This window comes from Geotrypetes seraphini, chromosome 10, assembly GCF_902459505.1.
Source record: "Geotrypetes seraphini chromosome 10, aGeoSer1.1, whole genome shotgun sequence".
Taxonomy (NCBI): Eukaryota; Metazoa; Chordata; class Amphibia; order Gymnophiona; family Dermophiidae; genus Geotrypetes; species Geotrypetes seraphini.
Genome location: NC_047093.1, coordinates 43,213,517 through 43,236,108, shown reverse-complemented (window position 1 = coordinate 43,236,108; position 22,592 = coordinate 43,213,517). Strand labels below are relative to the sequence as shown.

Here is a 22,592-nt window from a genome sequence, read left to right as displayed (position 1 = left end):
ATTAAAATACTTAATTATAATATTATAATTACATAATTTGTCTTATTGTTGTAATTTGGTAAGAGGGGGGAGAAAATGATTGTTCTAAGTATAAATTGTATGTTTAATAATGCGTTTTATGAAATATTTATGTTCAGATAATTGTATTGCATTGTCAAAGTTTAAAATCAATATATTTATTGAAAAAAAAAAAAAGATAGAGGATCCCAAACTGTATACTCAGAACAAAAAAAATCCTTTTCCATGTAGATGAAAGATGAACATGTCTCAAAGAGAGAACAGATTTTAAAGAAGCCTATCTGAGAGGACCAAAGAATACAAAAAAGCACATAATAGTTTTCAGTTGGATACAAACAATATATCTGAACTGCTTTACTAAACAATACATGCCATAACATATTGAGCAAATGGAACAGATCTGTTATTCTACTGATATCTTTCTGGAAATCAAGAGCTAAATAATCCCTTGTCTTTTCCTAATCCTCTCTCCTCAGTGGCTCTGCTGCAGGTTCCCAACCTCTGCCCTTTGGGGGTCAGCGGTTCAAGCTCTGCTGACTCTCTGACAGGCTGTTGGAAATCCAGAACTGGCCTAAAATTTCTCTCCTGAACCTCAGTAACTGGCAACTCTAGGTATATACTGTGACCAGTTTGGAAGCTCACACTTTAAAACAGTGATTCCCAACCCTGTCCTTGAGGAACACCAGGCCAATCGGGTTTTCAGGCTAGCCCTAATGAATATGCATGAGAGAGATTTGCATATGATGGAAGTGATAGGCATGCAAATTTGCTTCATGCATATTCATTAGGGCTAACCTGAAAACCCAATTGGCCTGGTGTTCCTCCAGGACAGGGTTGGGAACCACTGCTTTAAAAGACAGGTTTTAAAAATAAAAAAAATATTCAGAGGGTCTAAGATAATTAGATTAAGGGGTGAATAATGTGGCAATCAACTGTTCTTTCTCTTCACTAAAATACAGAGCAAGCTGCAGTAGTAAATGTTTACTTTAGACAAAATTATTTTTGAACTGTTAAGGGTGGTCAATAAGCATCAGAACAAGCTACTTTTAAGAGGAATCTCTTGTCACCAGGCATTTTTTTAAGAAGTTTAGGCAAACATTATTTTGGGACACAAAACAGGAAGCATCTTTTAGTACATTAGGGCCCAAATGACATTTTCAGGTCCCTTTCGAGCCTATGATTTTAAGTGTAAAACAATGCTACATATGATACTTGGAAAGTTCTAATTCAAGCAAAACTTACAATTAGTTCTTGTTATTTGCGGTAGTATGGTTCTCAAAAATGTTTGTGAACTGTGAAATTGCAAATGGCGAAATGCTGAGTCTATGGGAAAACAGAGGTTAAGTTCCAGCAGTACATGTTGTGCCTCAAAACTGCTAAAAAGTGAACAACGGATCCTATTGGGAAAATCGGGTGAGGTTCCTACATGGGACAACACTTGGAGTACTTGTAGATGCTTGTAATTCACTTTCTGGACACTTGAAGGTCATATCGGGAAGCAAACGCCAGACCGCGAAATGAAAGTGAAAGCAAAGAAAGCTGTTTTTTAAGAGCCAGTTCACGAACATGCAAACACAGCGGTGCAAATGGGGAATATCGGTAGCCACTGATGTGACTGCAGATACGCGAAATTGTGAATTTGAGAATGCATGAATAACAAGAATGGGCTGTACTTGCACCATCAAAATGTGTTCTTGAGAACTTGGCTGCTACTATCTACCCAGAGAAAGTTGAAAGAGCAAAAAGACATTTCAAAGGTTCGCAAATGCCTGCAGCAATAGTTCCATTAAAGAAGAAAAAAAAAAAAAAGACGTAACTTCTAATAGCAGTTAAAGTTTGCCAAGAATAACAAGCTGCAGTGGTTATAAAAACAAATCGGTGTAGTGTGCCTAATTGAAAACCAACTTTCAAGTTTGTGGATAAACAGCACCATCACATGAATATAGTTAGGTGCAACGACCCTTTTCAATGGGATCATGACTGCCCTTCTGTCAACTGATTTTCATATTTAAGAGCACAGGTACAAACTGAGATGTCAGGATAACCTAATTTATGGGCTGTAACTGCAGGCAGGGATAAATCTTGCCAGTAATCAGCAAGCACTGGAGTAAGCTGGGAAAAAAGTAAGAGTACCATATATACGTGAACATATGCTGACCCAAATATAAGCCGAGGTAGCCCTTTTCCCCCAAAAAGGAGGGAAAAGGATTGACTTGAATATAAACTGGGAGTTTAATATTCAAGTGCCCTGCCAGGCTCTGCACCCAGCCCTCTCCCTCCTTCCCTGGCTCTGCACCCAACCCCTTCCCTTTCTGCCCTGTCAGGATCTACACCCTGCCCCTCCTCCCTCCTGATGCTTTGCAGGCCTACACTGTTCCTGCAGTAACACCTTATGGTCCAGCAGTGGGCCGGGACAAGAGGGATCCCTCCCGCCTCCTGTCCCGGCCAACTCTAAAAACTTTTACTTCCACTTCTGCCGCCCCTGCTTTCCTTCTGAATTCCGTGGCGGTCTCACAGTGGGCTGGGACAGGAGGGATCCTTCCCGTCCAACTGTGATGATTTTTACCTCCCTCTCGCATCCCCTGATGGTCCAGTGGTTAACCGAGCAGGATCGATCTTTCTGCGCTCCTGCTTAGCTAAGAGCCACTAGTTGAATGACTGCCACGAGTTCTCATGATTGTGAAAAGGAACCACATCCACTCTTTTCCAATCCCACGGAACCAAAGATGAAGCAGAGATGAAGTGGGAAACTGCAGGCCAGTAAGCCTAACTTTGATTATTGAAAAAATAATGGAAGCATTGCTGAAGGAAAATATAGTGAAATTTCTAGATTCTAATGGGTTACAAGATCCAAGACAACACAGCTTTACTAAAAGTAAATCATACCAAATGAACTTGATTGAATTCTTTGACAGGGAAACCAGAGAATTATATCAAGGAAGCGGACTACTGGGCACGATGGACCTCGGGTCTGACCCAGCAGAGGCATTTCTTATGTTCTTAGATTTCAGCAAAGCCTTTGACACGGTTCCTCATAGAAGGCTCTTGAACAAACAGCTGACTAAAGTTAGGACCCAAAAGGTCCCGGCAGTATTTAATTTTTTAAATATATGCTTGTGGCTTCTTAGTTTGTAATTTATTAGGCAGCAATCTGGATGCTCTATTACCAGTCCAGTTTGGGGTTCAGGAATTTAGTGCCCTTTATCACCAGCTTTGTGGGAGAAGACTTCAGATAGAGGGGGAGCTACTGGGCTTGGGGAGGAGACCACCAGTGCAAAAGTTGGCAAAGGGTGCCACAGTCCCTTGAGCTGGCCCTGTAAAAAAAATATCTCCACAAGAGCTGTTGCTGTTTAGAGTTGGAGTGAGCATATAGCTCCTGTTCAGAGAAATAAGTTTAGTTATGATCTAATCTAGTCTTCAATTTATATACCGGGTCATCTCCCAGCAGAGCTCGACTCAGTATACAAGTAATTAAAGACCAGCAAAAAAATGAACAAGAGCATAAGAGAAAATAAGTGTTGTAGAACAATCAATTCATTGAATCTTTAGGTAAACTGTTCAAGTATTGTGTAAATAAGAAAGTCTTTAGGACTTTACAAAATTGTTGTAACTGACCTATCAATAATAAGTGTTGCCTAACTGGGAGAGCCCAGTATAAGCGTTCGAGGCTTGTGCAGTTAAGGCAGAGCTTACAGGAATGGGGCAGGGACAGGGCAGTGACAAAACTCGCAGGGACGGAATGGGGAAATTGAGTTCCTGCGGGGACAGGGACAAATTTATCCCCGTGTCATTCTCTAGTACCTGGCAAGATCCCAAAAGAGTAAAACAGATTTTATGCAGCTTTAACCAGACAGAAGATGCTGAGCAGTTTGGAAGCAGGTTAGCAGGAAATATTCAGCAATACTTAACTGAGGTGGGAAGGGGCAAGGGTTGGAGATGAAGTGGAGCCACCAGGAATTATGGATTCAATGATAATATTCAATGCCTTTACCCACACAGTTAAACAGATATATTGGACCAGATAAAAAGCAGTCCTATGTCTAATTAGTTATGTGGGTACGACGCTGAATAAAAGTTGTACTCGGATAGCTTCTGGGCATTGCAGTGCCTCCAGCTGAATGTTGACCCTTAAGAGATAATCCCTGCTCGACAGCATATATTCAAAACAATTATTCAAAAATTTATTCAAAACAAAGAAAACAAGTAAGAAATTAGGGAGTTTCATTTATCATGGGAACAATTAAAACAAAACTGATATTAAACAAGTGACTAAGGGATTAAGATTTAAAGATCCTCAAAAGGTAGGCTTTTAACCTGAATTTGAATAGGTCAAAAATCGGGCACGGCATACTAACTCTGGAAGCCTATTGCAGGCTTACATCTCAATGCATGCCACCGAGTAGAACAAGGAAGGGCTGACTCCTGTTCCTCCCTCCCTCCCTCCCTCCCTCCCAATCAACTTGCTTAAAGTGCCAATTCCTTGAAAATGGCTAGTCAATTATAGTTTTCATTTTGCTCTGTATATTATCACTTGTATTATCACTACCTAATTTCTCACAATTTGCCCATCTGATTTCATCCTCTCATGGCATCTGAAAAGATTTTAAAACTGGCCAAAGTCTCTGTACAGCAGGGATCTCAAAGTCCCTCCTTGAGGGCCGCAATCCAGTCGGATTTTCAGGAATTCCCCAATGAATATGCATTGAAAGCAGTTCATGCACATAGATCTCATGCATATTCATTGGGGAAATCCTGAAAACCCAACTGGATTGCAGCTCTTGAGGAAGGACTTTGAGATCCCTGCTATACAGCTATACAGAACAGTGGCATCCTGTGGATCACTCGTGCTACAGGTAATCCACATAACTGAGAAGCATCCTCTGACTAAATTGGAAGGGGGGTTTCACAAACTATAGTTAGTCAATAACAGGCACAGGCTAAATAAATCTTGTCTTAATCCACGAGGTCACTGAAGTTTGACAGTAATTTTTTAAGTAACAGCAGGAGAAGCAGCTGAGCAATCACTTTTTATAGACACAATAAAGTCATCCAAACACCTGGGGATTTGTGTAAACAACTGTATTGTTGTTACTTTCAGCTTCAAACTGTCACTTCTAGAATGCATATGTGATATTTGGCACACAAAATCAGCATGAAACATCAAAATTTTAGGATTAATTTTAATTTCCTATATATTGAAAAGCACGTTTAATTCAGTAGATAATTAAATAGAATAAAAACACCAGGAACCCTCCTCCCCTTCTTTTTTTTGGCTGATTTACTCTTAGTCAGAGCAAGAGCAGAGAAACACGGGTTTGATAATAATAATAATAATAATAATAACTTTATTCTTCTATACCGTCACAATCATGCGACTTTTAGGCGGTTCACATTGAAGAGAGCTGGACAATCAGCAAATTACAATATACAGTTTGCTTAGAATTTCAGAGGGGCCCTTTTAGAAAAAGTAGCGAATTACAGAATACAATTTGTTAAGAATTTTCTAGGCGGTTAATAAAAATAAGAGCTACCAAATTGTTGCACCTACAAAACTAACCATTTACTTACCGAATCCAGAAAGCATAGGTACGTCCCAGAACTCTGCAAGACTGCTTGGTTTTTAGCAAATCCAACTATTGAGAAAAAAAAAATGAACTTAATATTATCCTACTATAATGTTTGTATTTTGGATTTACAGGAATTACTTGCCTTTCCAGATCTGAGCTCATGGCAAGTATAGTTGGTAGCTCCCTGCCCCTGAGGGTTTACAATCTAAATTTACACCAGAGACAGAAGACTGTTATGTAACATACTTAAGGTCACAAGGAGCATCGGTGGAAGAGGATGGATTTATACACTGGCTTCTCTGGTTCTTGTGCCTTTTGTTTTAACTACTAAGCTACTCATGATAATCTTAGTTGAGGTATAATCTACCAGAGGTCTGTAAGTCTGGATATCCCACCAGGTGCAAAACATAAGAGATCTGATGCTACCATACAAAAATTACATTTCCTCTGTAAAGAGATCCGCCATCCCCTGCAGTTACCACTTCCACTTATTCTGTCTCTCTCTTGCTTCCAACTGTAGTTGCCTCTGTAGCCCTTGGTCCTACCATCGAACCAATATACCTATCCCTAGTTCCACTGCCAAGCAGTGACATAGTGAAGGGCGCCCTTCCCCGCCCTCATCTCTGACACTCCCCCCGTCGCGTGTTCCCCCTTCCCCAGTTGTTCACCGCCATGAACAAGAACGTCAAGGTGCTCCTCGCAACCCTGTCAGCTCTCCCTCTGACGGCGCTTCCTATGTGCGGCACCTGGAAGCGACGTCAGCAGAAGAGACACAGTTGCTAGGAGATGTTGATGTTCTTGTTGCTCGTGGCAGTGAACAACTAGAGGTACGAGGAAAGGGGGGGCGCACATGGCGGGGGGAAGAGTGGGAACAGGCGGGATGGAGAGGAGGGGTGCCAGAACCCCCACTAACATGGCACCCATGGTGGACAGCTTCCCCCCCCTTACTACACCACTACTTTGGAGTATATGACATGGTTGCCAAAATAAAGTGGGGAGGGATCATCAGAAATACTATGAATGTGTCAAATTCCTTTATAGTTTTCTCAAATCATAAGGAAAAAAGGACAGGAGTTTTTTTAATTGAAATTTTTTTCTTTACGGTTGCTTAACATAATAACAAGAAATGATCGTACCTTTGTCCCTTCTGGGATTTTTATTTGGTAAGAAAATTCAATTGATGAATCACCTGGAACACTTTCAACTACTCCATGACTCCCAATCAGGCTTCAGACAGTACCGAGACGGTAATTGCATCACTTATCACTGATCTATATAATCTACTAAGCAAGGGTCTAAACACGCTCGTCCTCCAACTGGACCTCTGCAGCGTTTTTGACCTTGTACTACTCCCTCTATCAGTTTTATGGAAAGTGGGATTAGTGCAATGGGTCTGTAGTTGTGAGGTTGAGAAATGTCACTTTTTTTGTCTTTTATGATGGATCTGATAATGATGTGTCCTCTTTTAGCTAGAAATTTTCCTTTGTTTAATGTGTCTGTTAGCCAGAAGTAGAGATTTGCCAGAAATCTGAAGCTTTAGACATTAGAGTAGGTGGGCAGGAGTCAATGGGAGAGCATGTTTGAGGATATTTTTAAAATAGGAAGTGAAATTGAGACCAGGTTGGGTTGGTGAAGGAGCTCCAGATCATGTCAGTTTGGGGGGCAGGAATTCTTGAGTTCAGTGTTTTTGAGGTCGGTGGAGTGGTCTGTGCCGAGGGAGGCTCTTGCGGTTTGTATTTTGGATTGAAAATGTGGAGTGAGGGTGTTGACAGAGGGAAGAAGGTCATGGGAGGGGCTGGTTAGAGGTGAAACATTGGTCAGGTTGTCAACTAATCTGAATAGCTCCTTTGAGGTCATGATGGTTTATTTGGGAGGAATAGTAGTTTTTACGTTTCTCTTTCAGTTGGAATTTGTATTCTCTTGATTTTTCTCACCATTTCAGTTTGGTGTCTTCTCTTTTACTCTTGATCTAGGAAAGTTCCAGGCATTTTACTTGACGTTTCAGTATTTGCAGCTCTTTGTCAAACCATTTGTTTGATTTCCTCGGACGTTTGAGCTTGAGCCATTTGGGTGCAAGGCAATTTAGTGTTGTTGCTGAAAGAATCCCAGGCAGTGTAGAAGTCAATAGATAAATGGTCAGCGAATTTGGTGTCATAGCTCGTCCAGAAGGTGGCCTCATCGATTGGTCCTCTGGTTAAAATTGGGGTTGAAGATATGGTTTTGTTGGTTTTGGAATGAAGCCAGTTAAGCTTGAATTTGAATATATAGTGGTCTGACAAGAATGATTGTTGCCAATTGCCTTCTGAAGAGGATACAGGGGGTTGCAGAGGGTCTTTGGAAGAGGTGTGGAACAGAAAGGTGGCCAGGAGTAGTCAAGGTCTTGCAGAAAGGTGACCGTGTTGTAGTTTTTTGATTCTAGGTGGAGGTTTAAGTCCCCTACTAGTAAGCAATTAGGATAGGTAAGAGAGTTTTTGAACACAAAGTTGTGGATAATGTCCTTTACATTGGTCCAGTTTTGGGGCGTCACATAGAAGAGGATGCAAGTGAGAAGGGTTTTTAGGCTAGGACTGGACAGCTCACATGCTAGAATTTCGATGTTTTCCAGTTGTTCGAACTTCAGTAGGTTAATCTGGAGAAAGCCTTTCACTGTGAGAGCAAGGCCGCCTCCTTGTTTGTTCTTTCTACATAGTGATAGTATTTTGTAGCCTGGTGAACAAAGGTCTTTGATGAGTGGGTCTTCTGGTGAAGGTAGCCACATTTCTGTTAGGAATAGACAGCCTAAATTTTCCTCCGTGATCCAGTCCCTGATGAGGTTGATGTATGCGCATGTTATAGGGAGGTAGTTGGCAGCCCGGTAGTCTGATGCATGTTGAAGAGTAAATAAGATTTTGGCTTTTTTTTGGTTTGGTATGGGAGGCTCTGTTTCGATGGTTGGGTGTGAACTGAGATATGTTTGCGCTGTGATCTGGGTAGTGTGTTAGGGATCCAAGTGTTGCTGAAAGACCAGGATAGGTGTAAGTGTTAGGTCTGTTGAGAGTGTAATGGATTGGGATTTTTGTAACACATCCTATTCCTCCACACCAGGTGAGGAGTACCTACTGCAAAATTTGGATACCACACACACAGAAGCAGACCTTATCCAACCCTTCTGCAATACTGTTTATAAAAAAAAAATGTTAAGAAGAATCACACCTAAGGATTGATCCTTAAAGCACACCACTGGTGAACACCCTTATCCTCAGTGAACTCTTATTTACCACTACCTTTGTTGCCTCTCACTCAACAGTGAAAAGCCACCTATATAGAAACATTTCAAATCCTTTGCTGAAATCTAAGTATTTCACATCTGGTGCTCTCTTTCTCTATCCAACTCTATGGTCACCCAATCAAATAAATTAAATCAGATGTATCCAACAAAATCTATCTCTAGTAAAACCATGCTGCCTTAGATCCCACAATTCACTAGATTCAATAAACTGACCTAGCCTCTGCTTTAGTAGTTTCCATTAATTTAATCAACAAAAAGGTCATACTAATTGGCCAGTAATTTCCAATCTGCTCCTTAATTTTACTTTAATGGAGATGGACCACATTCAACCCTTTTCCAGTCTTCTGGGTCCATTCCCAATTCTGAACAAACACTGAAAAAGTAAGAGAAGTACTGCCCTAAGTTAATTCAGTAGCATCAGATGTATCGCATCTGTCCCCATTGCTCTCTCTTTTAGTTTAGCAAGCTCCTCATGCACATACTGTTCTGAAAATCATTCCAAGGACCCAGTTCCTTTATTTGTTCATTTTCTGTGGTTCAACTCCTGGCCCTTCTTCTGTGAACACAAGTCTACAATATTTTGTTAAGCTTTATCCTGTCATATCAAAAACTCACAGCAACTTACAAACACACAAACATAATTATAATGGCATATCCATACTAAATACAACCATTAAACAAGTCACATGATTATCTTGACTTACTGTAACATCTATTTCCAGACACTAAAAATCTCTCCAAACAATATTACACATACAAGAGCTGACTGAAAAGTGAAGACTGGATTTTTTTTATTCAAAAGACTCCACAGGATCTGAACATTTTTCTTTTTCAAACTAACGTTTCCAAAATTATTTTGCAGCATTTCCAAAACAATTCAAAGGTGCAGTAGACTGTTTTGCAACATCACTCTAGCATTGTGGATGGTGTTTTTCACTTCATCATACTGCAGCACAGCTAACTGTTTCACCACCGTATGCTTGCTGTAACATTTCAAGAGTTTCATTACCATTCTTTCCAATGTCCACACAAAATTCAATCACACACCTCTGGCATACTCTCGCAAGACACATCTCCCTCATCTACCATGATAAAATGTATGAAGTTCTTCCTCTCGCTGTGACCCAACAACAAAGACTATGGCATTCCAACTGCAGATTCAGAAATGTCAGTATATGAGCTTCACAAGAACCAGCATAGCGTTGCCAAGTCTACTTCTTGGAAAGAAAAACAGAGGCAATCATTTTTTAATCAGCCCTCATATAAATTAAAGCCAGAGTTACTACTCTTCCTAAATCTACTACTAAAGTCAGTCATCAAATGTTAAACATGGCCTAATTCTTTTATAACATAGATCTGAAAACGGTCCCCACATCAAACATGCGAAGGATTTTTTGCCAATCAATTTCATTCATCCAGGTCAGCAGTAGAGGAAGTCCAATTCCTAGTTTCAACAAAATGAATCTCTGTAATGGACAAAATATGCAATAACTAACCTCCTCTTCTACAAAGCCGCACGGCAACAGTCCCGAAATCCTTTAAATCTCTATGGGCTTCAGGGCCATTACCGCGTGGCAGCCACTAGCACGGCTTTGTAGAAGAGGGGGTAAGTACCTCTAATTGTAGAGAATGTTGGAATCTATATCTCTTTAGAATTCTATTACAATATTAAGGAACTTCTCCATACAATGTCTGATATACCAATGTTCAACAAAAAAGAAATCCAACAAAATCTGCAGGAAAACCACCGGAACAGGAAAACCAAATAAAAACTGCAGACAATGTACACGATGCAGGCAAGAATTTATTGTACCAAAGTTAAAATGCAGTAAGATAAAAACCTTTATACCAACCAAGAGACCCGACACGGTCCGTGTTTCGGACAACACGCCTTCATCAGGGGTCCATGGTAAATAAAGTATAAAATATACCGCATGAAATGAAGATAACAACAAAAGCCTGACTGTTGAATACGCCAAAAACGCTGCCAAAAATAAAGCCACTCACAATGTTAAAATTTAAAATTTTATCGTCAGCAATTCATAACTAGTAGAGCCCATTAGTTCTCATAACATTCTATATATTCTTCCCCTTCATCCTTAAACTTACAGTACCACACATGCACTTCCTCACATCACTAAGATCTTAAAAAAAAAAAAAAGTATTGTCTCTCCATTTTAATGTACTGGCTATTTTGTTTTCAACTGCATCTTTGCTTTCCTGACTGCTTTACCAGCTTCTCTTAGCTTTTCCAGATACTATTAGTTTGTCTTACTCTTTCTGCAATCTCTTGCATTTTATGAAAGGCAATTGCTTTTTCCTGAACTTTTCAGCTACTTCTTTTGAGAACTATAGCTGCTTCATTGCAAATGTAAATATAAGCTGAAAATGTATTAAAATTAAAATTGATGGTGTGGAGGTTTTTCTGATCAATTATTACATACCTACAACCCATTATTCTAGCAGCATTATCAGTTACGGTAGCAAACAGCTGAACAACTGCTTGGTGTTTGTGGTCTTTTCCTCTACTTTCTTTGAAAACATGAATATTTTTGAAGTGACATTATATGTTGTTCAATGCTCTTTGAAAGTAAGATAAGTTATTCTTTATATTTCCATAGTTGTGTTGTTTGTGTTTCAATATAAATTACATACAAGAACAAGGTCACAGATACTGCAGAGTTCAACATTTCCTGCATGATATTCTCTTGCATCAGTGTTCAAGCTTTGTTTTTAATGGCCACAATAAAAGTATTTCAGTTCTGCTGGAAATCATCAAATTGGCAGCACTAAAAATAGCAGCACCCATTTGTCCACAGTACATAAAAAGAGCACAATACTGAAAATGTAAGTTTCTTTCCTTACTTCCTTGATTCTCAGCCCACTGCTCCATTGGGCTACTCTTCTACTCCAACGCAGATGAGAACACTATTTGAACTCAGGAAAGCATGGGATAAGTTCAGAGGATCTCTGAAGCACAGGACGATATTGTAGAGCTTAGCTGATGTAGCTGGGCAAACTGGATAGACTATATAGTCTTCAGATGCCATCATTTTCTATATTTAGAAAAGGGTTAAGAACATAAGAATTGCCGCTGCTGGGTCAGACCAGTGGTCCATCGTGCACAGCAGTCCGCTCCTGCGGCAGCCCCTAGGTCAAAGACCAGTGCCCCAACTTGGTTGTGGCCAGGTTGGTGAAAAATATTATCTTTTATGAACAATTCCCTTGGTGGTTGCCCTAGCAATGTAAGGCAATATACTGAGAAACAAAAGATCTTATTTTGGTGTGACAACCTGGGTTTGGTCCAGGTAATTAACAAGTTATATGTGGGATGACAGTTACCCAGGGAGTTTGTACTAATTTGGACTAGATTCATTAAGGGCATGTATCGGATCCGATCCGTGTCCGGGGGTGCTGATTCAAGAATCGCCCTCATGCAAATGAGGGCGATCAGAATCATGCCTCCAACGACCGCCGGAATCGCTCTGTAGCAATCCCAACACATGCGCAGACCATCTGTAGATGGTCTGCGCATGCGTCTAAGAGCCGCAACTGTTGTTTTTTTTTTACTTTTTCACTAGCCCAGTGAGCCTGTGGTTTTAACTCGCACTGCGGGGGGAAACCAGGGCAAGGAGCAGGAGAGCAGATTTGGGGCAGAGAGTCGGGGCAAGGAGCAGGAGAGCAGATTCGGGGAGTCGGGGCAAGGAGCAGGAGCAGATAGCACAGTTACTTACCATAACAGGTGTTATCCAGGGACAGCAGGCAGATATTCTTGACTGATGGGTGACGACACCAAAGGAGCCCCGGTACGGACAATTTTAGAGTGATTGCACTCTAAGAACTTGGAAAGTTCTAGTAGGCCGCACCGCGCACGCGCGAGTGCCTTCCCGCCCCACAGAGGCACGCGGTCCCCAGTTAGGATAAGCCAGCTAAGAAGCCAACCCGGGGAGGAGGGTGGGACGCAAGAATATCTGCCTGCTGTCCCTGGATAACACCTGTTACGGTAAGTAACTGTGCTTTATCCCAGGACAAGCAGGCAGCATATTCTTGACTGATGGGTGACCTCCAAGCTAACAAAAAGAGGGATGGAGGGAAGGTTGGCCATTAGGAAAACAAATTTTGCAAAACAGATTGGCCGAAGTGTCCATCCCGTCTGGAGAAAGCATCCAGACAATAGTGAGATGTAAAAGTATGAACTGAGGACCAAGTAGCAGCCTTGCAGATTTCCTCAATAGGAGTGGAACGGAGGAAAGCTACAGATGCTGCCATAGCTCGAACTCTATGGGCCGTGACAGAACCTTCCAGTGTCAGTCCGGTCTGAGCATAACAGAATGAAATGCACGCTGCCAGCCAATTAGACAATGTACTTTTAGAAACAGGACGTCCCAATTTATTCGGATCAAAGGACAGAAAGAGTTGGGGAGCTGATCTGTGGGGCTTAGTACGCTCTAAATAGTAAGCTAGAGCCCTTTTACAGTCCAAAGTATGTAGAGCCTGTTCTCCAGAATGAGAGTGAGGTTTCGGAAAGAAGACAGGCAGAACAATGGATTGGTTGAGATGGAATTCAGAGACAACCTTCGGGAGAAACTTTGGATGTGTACGCAGAATCACCTTGTCATGATGATAGACTGTAAAAGGTGGATCTGCAACTAGTGCATGTAGCTCACTGACCCTCCTGGCAGAGGTAAGAGCAATAAGGAAAAGTACTTTCCAAGTGAGAAACTTGAAAGGAGTGGTAGCCAAAGGTTCAAATGGAGGCTTCATTAAGGCGGAAAGAACCACATTGAGATCCCAGATTACAGGAGGGGCTTTAAGAGGTGGTTTCACATTGAAAAGACCCCGCATGAATCTGGACACCAAGGGATGAGCCGAGAGAAGTTTTCCATGAACTGGCTCATGAAAAGCAGCAATAGCACTAAGGTGGACTCTGATGGAAGTAGACTTAAGGCCAGAGTCAGACAAAGAAAGTAGATAATCCAACAAAGTCTCCACAGCAAGGGAAGTGGGATCATGTTGATGAAGAAGACACCAGGAAGAAAATCGTGTCCACTTCTGATGGTAACATTGCAGAGTGGCCGGTTTCCTGGAGGCATCCAGAATGGAACAAACGGGCTGAGACAAAGAAGTATTATGAGAAGTCAGCCCGAGAGAAACCAAGCTGTCAGGTGCAGAGACGGAAGGTTGGGATGCAGAAGTTGCGTAAGCAGAGAAGGAAACAGCGGAAGAAGAAAAGGCTCCCTGGCACTGAGTTGAAGTAGAAGGGAGAACCAATGTTGCCTGGGCCACCGTGGAGCAATCAGAATCATGGTGGCTCTTTCCCTCTTGAGCTTGAACAAGGTTCGCAACATGAGAGGCAGAGGAGGGAAAGCGTACAGGAACAGATTGGACCAATCGAGGAGAAATGCATCCGCTGCCAGACGGTGAGGAGAGTAGAGTCTGGAGCAGAATAGGGGCAGCTGGTGATTGTGAGGAGCTGCAAAGAGGTCTATCTGAGGAGTGCCCCACTGAGCGAAGATGGACTGTAGAGTTAAAGGATCGAGTGTCCACTCGTGAGGCTGAAGAATTCTGCTGAGCTTGTCTGCTAAAGAATTCTGTTCTCCCTGAATGTAGATAGCTTTCAGAAAAAGTTGGTGATCTGTGGCCCAAGCCCAAATCTTCTGGGCTTCCTGGCACAAGAGGCGAGAGCCTGTCCCCCCCTGCTTGTTGATGTAGTACATCGCAACTTGATTGTCTGTGCACAGCAGGAGGACTTGAGGAAAGAGAAGATGTTGGAAGGCCTTGAGGGCATAAAACATCGCTCTGAGTTCCAGGAAATTGATGTGATGCTTCATTTCCTGGGCTGTCCAAAGTCCTTGAGTTTGGAATTCGTTCAAATGAGCTCCCCAGGCATAAGGGGAGGCGTCAGTGGTGATGACAAGTTGATGAGGAGGTAGATGGAACAGAAGACCTCTGGAGAGATTTGAGGATATCAACCACCATTGTAGAGACTGACGAAGAGACGATGTCACAGATATGTGTCGTGAGCAGGGATCCGTCGCTTGGGACCACTGGGTAGCTAGGGTCCATTGAGGAGTGCGCAGGTGAAGACGTGCGAAGGGTGTGACATGAACTGTGGAGGCCATGTGACCCAAGAGTGTCATCATTTGCTTGGCAGAGATGGAACGTTGTGGAAGCACCTGCTGACATAGAGACTGAAGAGTTTGAAGACGGTTGGACGGCAGGAACGCTCTCATGAGGACTGTGTCTAACACCGCTCCAATGAATTGAAGTCTCTGAGTGGGGATGAGATGAGATTTGGTAGATTGATCTCGAACCCCAGAAGTTGGAGAAACAGGATGGTCTGGTTGGTGGCCAGGAGTACTGTCTGAGATGAATTGGCCTTTATCAACTAATCGTCCAGGTAAGGAAAGACCTGAAGGTGGTGAGAGCGTAAAAAGGCCGCCACCACAATCAGACATTTGGTGAACACTCTTGGAGAGGAGGCAAGGCCGAAGGGCAGCACCTTGTATTGGTAATGACAGTGATTGATCATGAAACGGAGGTACTGTCTGGAGGTCAGATTGACTGGTATGTGAGTGTATGCCTCTTTGAGATCGAGGGAGCATAGCCAGTCGTCTTGATTGAGAAGAGGGTAGAGAGTGGCTAAAGAAAGCATCTTGAATTTTTCTTTGACTAAGCATTTGTTGAGATCGCGAAGATCTAGAATTGGTCTGAGATCTCCTGTTTTTTTGGGGACTAAAAAGTAACGGGAGTAGAATCCCTGTCCCTTTTGATCTAGAGGATAAAGGAGGAGGGATTGAACCTCCTGGAGAAGGAGGGAAGACTGAGGAGTGTTCGAAGCAGACTCTCTTGGTAGACTTTGGGCAGGCAGGGTCTGAAAGTTGAGAGAGTAGCCGTGGCGGATGATGTTGAGGACCCATTGGTCCGAAGTGATAACTTCCCACTGGCTGAGGAAAAAAGTGAGACGGCCACCTATAGGTTGAGGTAGGTGGGTAGATGTTTGGACGCTGGCTATGCCCTGGAGAATCAAGTCAAAAGGGCTGCGTAGATTTTTGCTGTGGAGGTGGCTTCACAGGTTGCTGTTGCTGTGGCCTAGGAGTCTGTCGTTGTTGCTGACGTTGACGCCTAGGTTGCTGGGGAGCTGATGGCAATGGACGAGCCACATAACGGCGTTGATAGGCCGACTGCTGTCTGAAAGGTTGTGCCGGTGGAGCTTTCTTTTTCGTTTTGAGCAGAGTGTCCCAGCGAGTCTCATGGGCGGAGAGCTTTTGGGTGGTCGAGTCCATGGATTCCCCAAAGAGCTCATCCCCCAGGCATGGGGCATTAGCCAACCGATCTTGATGGTTGACATCAAGCTCGGATACTCTAAGCCAGGCAAGGCGGCGCATGGCCACAGACATGGCCGTGGCTCTAGTGGTAAGCTCAAACGTGTCATAAATTGATCTTACCATAAATTTACGGAGTTGGAAAAGAGAAGACGAGCAGTGGTGGAAAGCCTGTCGTTTCCGCTGAGGAAGGTACCTTTCAAAGGAAGCCATGGTGGTAAGGAGATGCTTGAGATAAAAAGAAAAGTGAAAAGCATAATTACCAGATCTATTAGCTAACATTGCATTCTGTTATAACCTCTTACCGAATTTGTCCATGGCTTTGCCCTCTCTGCCAGGAGGGACAGAAGCATATACACTGGCTCCCGTGGACTTCTTAAGTATAGATTCCACAAGCAGAGATTCATGTGGAAGCTGTGGCTTATCGAATCCAGGAATAGGGATTACTTTATATAATGAATCTAATTTACGGGGAGCTCCTGGGATGGTCAAAGGAGTCTCTAGGTTCTTATAGAAAGTTTCCCTCAGGATGTCATGAAGAGGGAGTTTCAAAAATTCCTTTGGAGGCTGATCGAAGTCAAGGGCATCAAGGAAGGCCTTGGATTTTTAGACTCAGCCTCCAAAGGAATGGAAAGAGATTCACACATCTCTTTCAGGAAGGAAGTGAAAGATGTAGAATCCTGTTTTGAGGATGGATCTGGAGCAGCAGGATCATCCTCATCCGAGGAACACTCACCCTCAGAAAGAAAAGGCTCTTCGGAGTCACCCCACAGATCAGGGTTCCTAATATGGGAGCTACGGTCTCGAGACTCCGAAGTAGAGGGTTCTAGGTGTCGGGATTTGCGTGCCGACTTACCCGACCTCATAGATACGGTACCGGGAGATGTTACCGACTGCAGCGGTGCCGAAGTCTGCACCGACTGATGCTGGGCTCTCGTTTCCGGTGCAAGAACTGGCATCGATATCGATGAGGCCGAGTGAACCGGTACCGAGACAGTGGACGCAGACAATAAAGGTTGCTCCACTGCCGGTACCGGCGGCTCAGACCGGACCGGGACCGGAAGGTTCGGTGCCAATAGAGCAGGAAGGAGTTGTTGCAACTGCTCCTTGAGCTGCGTTTGTAGGACGGCTGCAATGCGCTCATCCAAAGAGGGCACCAGTACCGCCTTTTTCTTTTGCGGTACCTGCGGTGCTGCTCGACGCCCCGAAGATGAGGAGCCCATGGTCGAGGGACTCACCTCGATAGGGGCGGAGCGCTTCCGCGGGCGTCTCACGGTCGGCAGGACTGGGCTCGCTGCAATCGAGACCGGAGGACGCTCCAGCGGGGAAGGCTTCTTAGCTAGCTTACCTGGATGTTGCGACGCCGGCGCGGTGTCGACGAAGTGGGTGCCGACTGTGATGGGGCCGATGCCGGTGTCGATGCCGCAGGATCGGACATATCGGCACCGAAGAGTAATCGCTATTGTATCTAGTGATTTTTTAATGTACGTTTTTTTAACGTGGCACAGCGGGTGCAGGTGGAAGCCTGATGCTCAGGACCCAGGCACTGTAAGCACCAGTTGTGCGAGTCCGTGAGGGATATAGGCCGTGCACACCGCTGGCATTTTTTAAACCCTGGCTGGGGGGGCATGAAAGTGAAAACGGCTTCTGCCAAATCGAAGGCCGAGGCCTCGATGGTGGCAGTAGGCCCCGCCGGGGCAAAACCAAAATGAAGAAAAAAATAAAAAAATAAACTCTCGGTTTTTTTTTTTTTTTTAGAAAAAGAAAAGAAAGAAGGGAAAAAACTCCCAAAAAGGTTTCGCGAGTGGGAAGGCGTATAAGAAAAAATTTCAACAGCCGTTGAAAAATGCAACTTCTTAGCTCCGCGGAAACTAAGAAACTGGGGACTGCGCGCCTCTGTCAGGCGGGAAGGCACTCGCGCGTGCGCGGTGCGGCCTACTAAAACTTTCCAAGTTCTTAGAATGCAATCACTCTAAAATTGTCCGTACCGGGGCTCCATCGGTGCCGTCACCCATCAGTCAAGAATATGCTGCCTGCTTGTCCTGGGATAATTGGGGCAGAGCAGGGTGGCAGGAGAAAATTGCGGCAGAGTCAGGGCAGAAAGAGCGGGAGAGTTGGGGACAGAGAACTGGAAAAACAGCAGGCAGAGCAGAAGATGGCAGTCGGAAAGCTGTGAACGACTGGTCCCCAGCAATTGCTTGTTTGTGATCGGCCAGCCGAGTCAGTGTTGCAGGGTTTTTTTTGTGAATCACTGCTTGCTATCATTTCAATGCCGTTCCCCCTCATTTGCATGCCATTCCCCCTCATTTGCATGCGCGGATCGGAAGATGATCGGGTAGGAGGGAAATCGGGTCGCAAACCGATCGGTACAAGATCATTTTGTTTAGTGAATCTAGCCCTTTGTTTGCAGGTAAGTGTGATGATTGCCTATGTGAGAGATGTACCAGTTATGGAGAATTCTATAACAATTCCCTTTCTCATTCAGTGTGAATACCTTTTCTTGCCCGGTGCCACATGCAAGGGTCACAAACCACCTATAGAGGAGCGTGTGGCACAGTTGTTAAAGCTACAGCCTCAGCACCCTGGGGTTGTGGTTTCAAACCTATGCTGCTCCTTGTGACCCTTGGCAAGTCACTTAATCCCCCCATTTGCCCCAGGTACATTAGATAGATTGTGAGTCCGCTGGGACAGACAAGGAAACATGTTTGAGTACCTGAATAAATTCATGTAAACCATTCTAAGCTCTCCGGGGAGAACAGTATAGAAAAATGAATAAATAACTACAAAGTCTTGGCACAGGCCAAGTGTGGAACTTAGTTCAAGTATCCCTGCATCTGCTATTTGAGTATTTAAGTATTGTGTCTGAAGCAGGGGAATAGCCAATGCATTTGATAAAGGCAGGGCTGAGTTGAGGGAAGGGGGTAGGGCCCATAGATGATAAATCCACTGTTCAGTACATTTTGCAGGCACAAGAGACTGTGTTGACTACAAGAACAAGTTAATGGAATTTTTCATTTTTCAGTTATAGGGTGGAAAAATCCATTGCCAAGATTTGCAATACAGAGAATTTGATGGAGGTGTAATCCTGGAAGGCAAGAAGACAAAAGATAGCAAGGATAGCACACTGCCCAGGACTAACGAATTGCCAAAGGAATTTGAAGAACAAACTCTCAGTAACTGAGCTAGCAAGTATGAATTGAAGGTGTTCAAAGTGACATTTGCCTTGGTGTTTTTTGGAACTCTGAAAGTGGGAAAGTAAATAGTGGTATATAAAGCCGAATCAGAAGAGATGCTTTCGATAGCTGATAATGTGAAAATGGCAGAATAGTCTGTGTGCACAGAAAATAAGAGCTGATACAAGGGAGGTGGATACCCTCCTACTCAGTTCCAGTTTAAAACTATTCTAAAGAGGGTATTTGATAAGTTGGGAAAGGAGGCTGGGATATTCAGCACCCATTCCTTTAGGATAGGTATGGCTAAATTAACCAGCAGCTGCAGGTGCAATGGAGAGGAAATACAATCCTCAAAGAGGTGGAAACTGGTGTTTTTTCTCTGTGCATGCGAGACCTGAATGTCAAATTAATATAAGGTGCTAAATTTGTAGTCAATGGGGATTAACAAACCATAGATGTGGCTGGTTCGTGGTTTGCTCTTTTATACACTGGGCCCAAAGAAGAGCACTATTTCAACTGTATGGCACACGGCTGGGCTTAGCTGACACAGCAAGCGACTCTCTAGTGGCTGGGTGGGCAAGGAATGTTGTGGGACCATTTCAAGGATTTTAATCACTGACAAGTATGAGGCCACCACCAAAGGTAGTAATTGGCAGGGGGGAGGGGGTAAAATTGGGCAAGAGAGAATGTAGGAAATTTCTAGAAGTGTATCAGAAGTTCAGTAAGCTTGTGTTACTGTTGCCCAGCACCAACTGGGAATGGTTAGAGACCATTCAAATGGCTAAGCTTGAAGAAGAGCCATTGTGGCGTAAGTGGTGGTAGAACTGAACATGCAAATGGGTAAATGGATTCAAAACAAAGGAAGCTTCATGGTGCAGCACACTAAGGCCACATGATTCTAAACTGGATTGTAATCAGATGGTATTCATTTATTAAATACTGGATTTGAACTGTTCAATAAAGTTCTTCAGGAAGTCCTGGACACATAATCAAGGGTGATAAAGAACCACATTTATTTTGGGGTAGGAAAGTGAGGAATGAGGGCTGGATTCTCAAAACTTACCATACCTTTAACGATGGTCGCTAAACTGGTTCCAGCCAGTTTAGCGTGCCAGGATTTTATTGCCCAATTATCAGAAAGGCTCACCATAGTTTTTTCCGAGCTTCCTAGTAGACTCCGACTCTGCCATGCAAAAGTAGTACAATGAGGTCAATATTTAAATGAGCACTCTGGGTGATTCTCTATCATTGCTGGGTGATTCTCCAAGGCTTTTAACAACCAAAAATTACTGGCTGGTCAGGGGGAACCAGTACTGTGAAAAGTGTGTCTCTGGCGCATGTATCTGGTTGTGGCTCATGATAAAAATGAAAAAAAGTCCCATAAAACCTCACACTATTCACTTATAGCAACATAATAATATTGGGGAAAAAATGCCAAAAGCACTTGTCTCAAGCATGTGTAATAAAGACATGCTCATGTATTGTAACACCTTTACTGAAGCTCAAGTATTGTAACACATTTACTGAAGCTCATGCAAACTGCTCAGAATTGACTCCCCAGTCATTAGTTGCGGTATAAAAGCTTCCAATAAACAAACAATATGCACTTGAAAGCCAACAATTGCACCTCCCCTCCCTTCTTCTCCTCTCCATCCAATAGCACTGGCATGGCTATGATTGACACAACAAAGCATTTGCTGGTAGTTATCCACCCCTCCTATCCACTCATGCCATCCATGGGAGCACATATATGATGTTCATAGGCATTTACGGCAAGAAAACCCTGCAAAGCATACCTGGATTTGTCGCATAGTGTAAAATTCAAAAGCCCATGAATTATGATGTGCCCATATTACGTTCCAATAAGGCCTGCCTATGATACGCATGCCTACGGCATAGCTTTTCCCGGTAAATGCGCACATTTACACCTCCTTCCATGGAATATTCTGCGCATTCAACTGTTCTCATGCAAATTCGGCGACCCTCCGCGAACCTTATTTGCATGCGTCGGATTTTACCAGCAATATTAGAGAATCCGGCCCTAAGCCTGGAGTCCTCATTTGTGGTAGAAAACTGAGTCAACAGACCAGCATTCAGGATTTAAGGATGTGAGGAATGGCCTCTGGTGATAAAGACACACTGGGTGTTGGAGGGGGAGATGTTTGAGGTGGTGGTCATATATTTATTATAATAAAATATATTTAACACACATTAAAAAATACAGTTCATTCATGTTTCTTAAATATATTTAATATACACACACTAACACACAACCCTAGCACCTAGCTTGGTTTCTGTTGAACTTAAACGATGAGTTTGTATCCTATTCAATTTTTTTTTTTATATTAAATTTTAAAAATCTGTTGGGAAATTAAATCCTGCAAAATTGCTGCAATTTTAAATTAAATCCATTATTAGGAGCATGAGTTCCATAACACAAAGAAAAGAAATCTTGTTTCAGAGGCTGGAATGTTTTTCAATGAAACGTGTTATTTCTGTCCAATTTTTCACAGCCCTATTTCACTTCCACCGTGAATAATAAATACAGAGACACAGTGTAACAGTCTGCTTGACATCATAACATCTGGATTTAATGATTGCTGTGAAGACAAAAAGTCCCTTAGGGGGAAAAAAAAGAGCAGATAAGTTATTTTTAGAAAGATGTCCTACATCTTTACCTAGGGTAATAGGGTTCCTTCCAAGATCACATGATGCAAAAGTGACATGTCTTTTTACTGTTATTAAATAATTAATTTAAAAGGCAGTAACTGGAACTCAATTCCAAAGCATAATGACAATAAAATCCTTGAAGGAGGGAAAGGAGGGGAGGAGGAATCACTGCAAACTTCTTATAGATCACTGTTCTTTCTCCACCCTCCCCCTCCACCCACACATTGTCAATCCAGAGTCTTAACAGTCTTTATTTATGGCTCAAGAAGCCCCATTTCTCCACTGCAAATAACTCTTGTTCACTCATCCTTTACATTGTCTCAGTTTAGACCATTGCAAATTTCTCTTTTTTAGTTCAATTATAATCTTAGCCTCATTTTCCTCTACTGATAACAGTTGTTTTTCCTCCTCAAAATCGTTTTTTTTCTTGTCTTGCCCACCTTTTTTTTTTTTTTACTTGTTTGTACACTTTGTTGAACTGAGAACAGAGCTATAAAGAAATCATGAACTGAGAAATTCCTGGAAAAAAATGTTGTACATTTCAAAACATGCTAATACTGTAAACTGTAAT

General features: G+C 42.9%; 1 protein-coding gene across 5 annotated transcripts in view; it reads right to left on the bottom strand.

The window, feature by feature from the left end:
• Positions 1–22,592, bottom strand: part of B3GNTL1 (UDP-GlcNAc:betaGal beta-1,3-N-acetylglucosaminyltransferase like 1) — a 315,188-nt gene that overhangs the window by 257,951 nt on the left and 34,645 nt on the right. For 4 of the 5 annotated variants that reach the window (XM_033961211.1, XM_033961214.1, XM_033961213.1 and 1 more), the window contains one exon: positions 5,587–5,651. The exons of the other annotated variant lie outside the window; for it this stretch is intronic. In XM_033961211.1, coding sequence (XP_033817102.1) covers positions 5,587–5,651 — 65 coding nt within the window. The remainder of the gene's footprint in view (positions 1–5,586; positions 5,652–22,592) is intronic. 5 annotated transcript variants of the gene reach the window in all.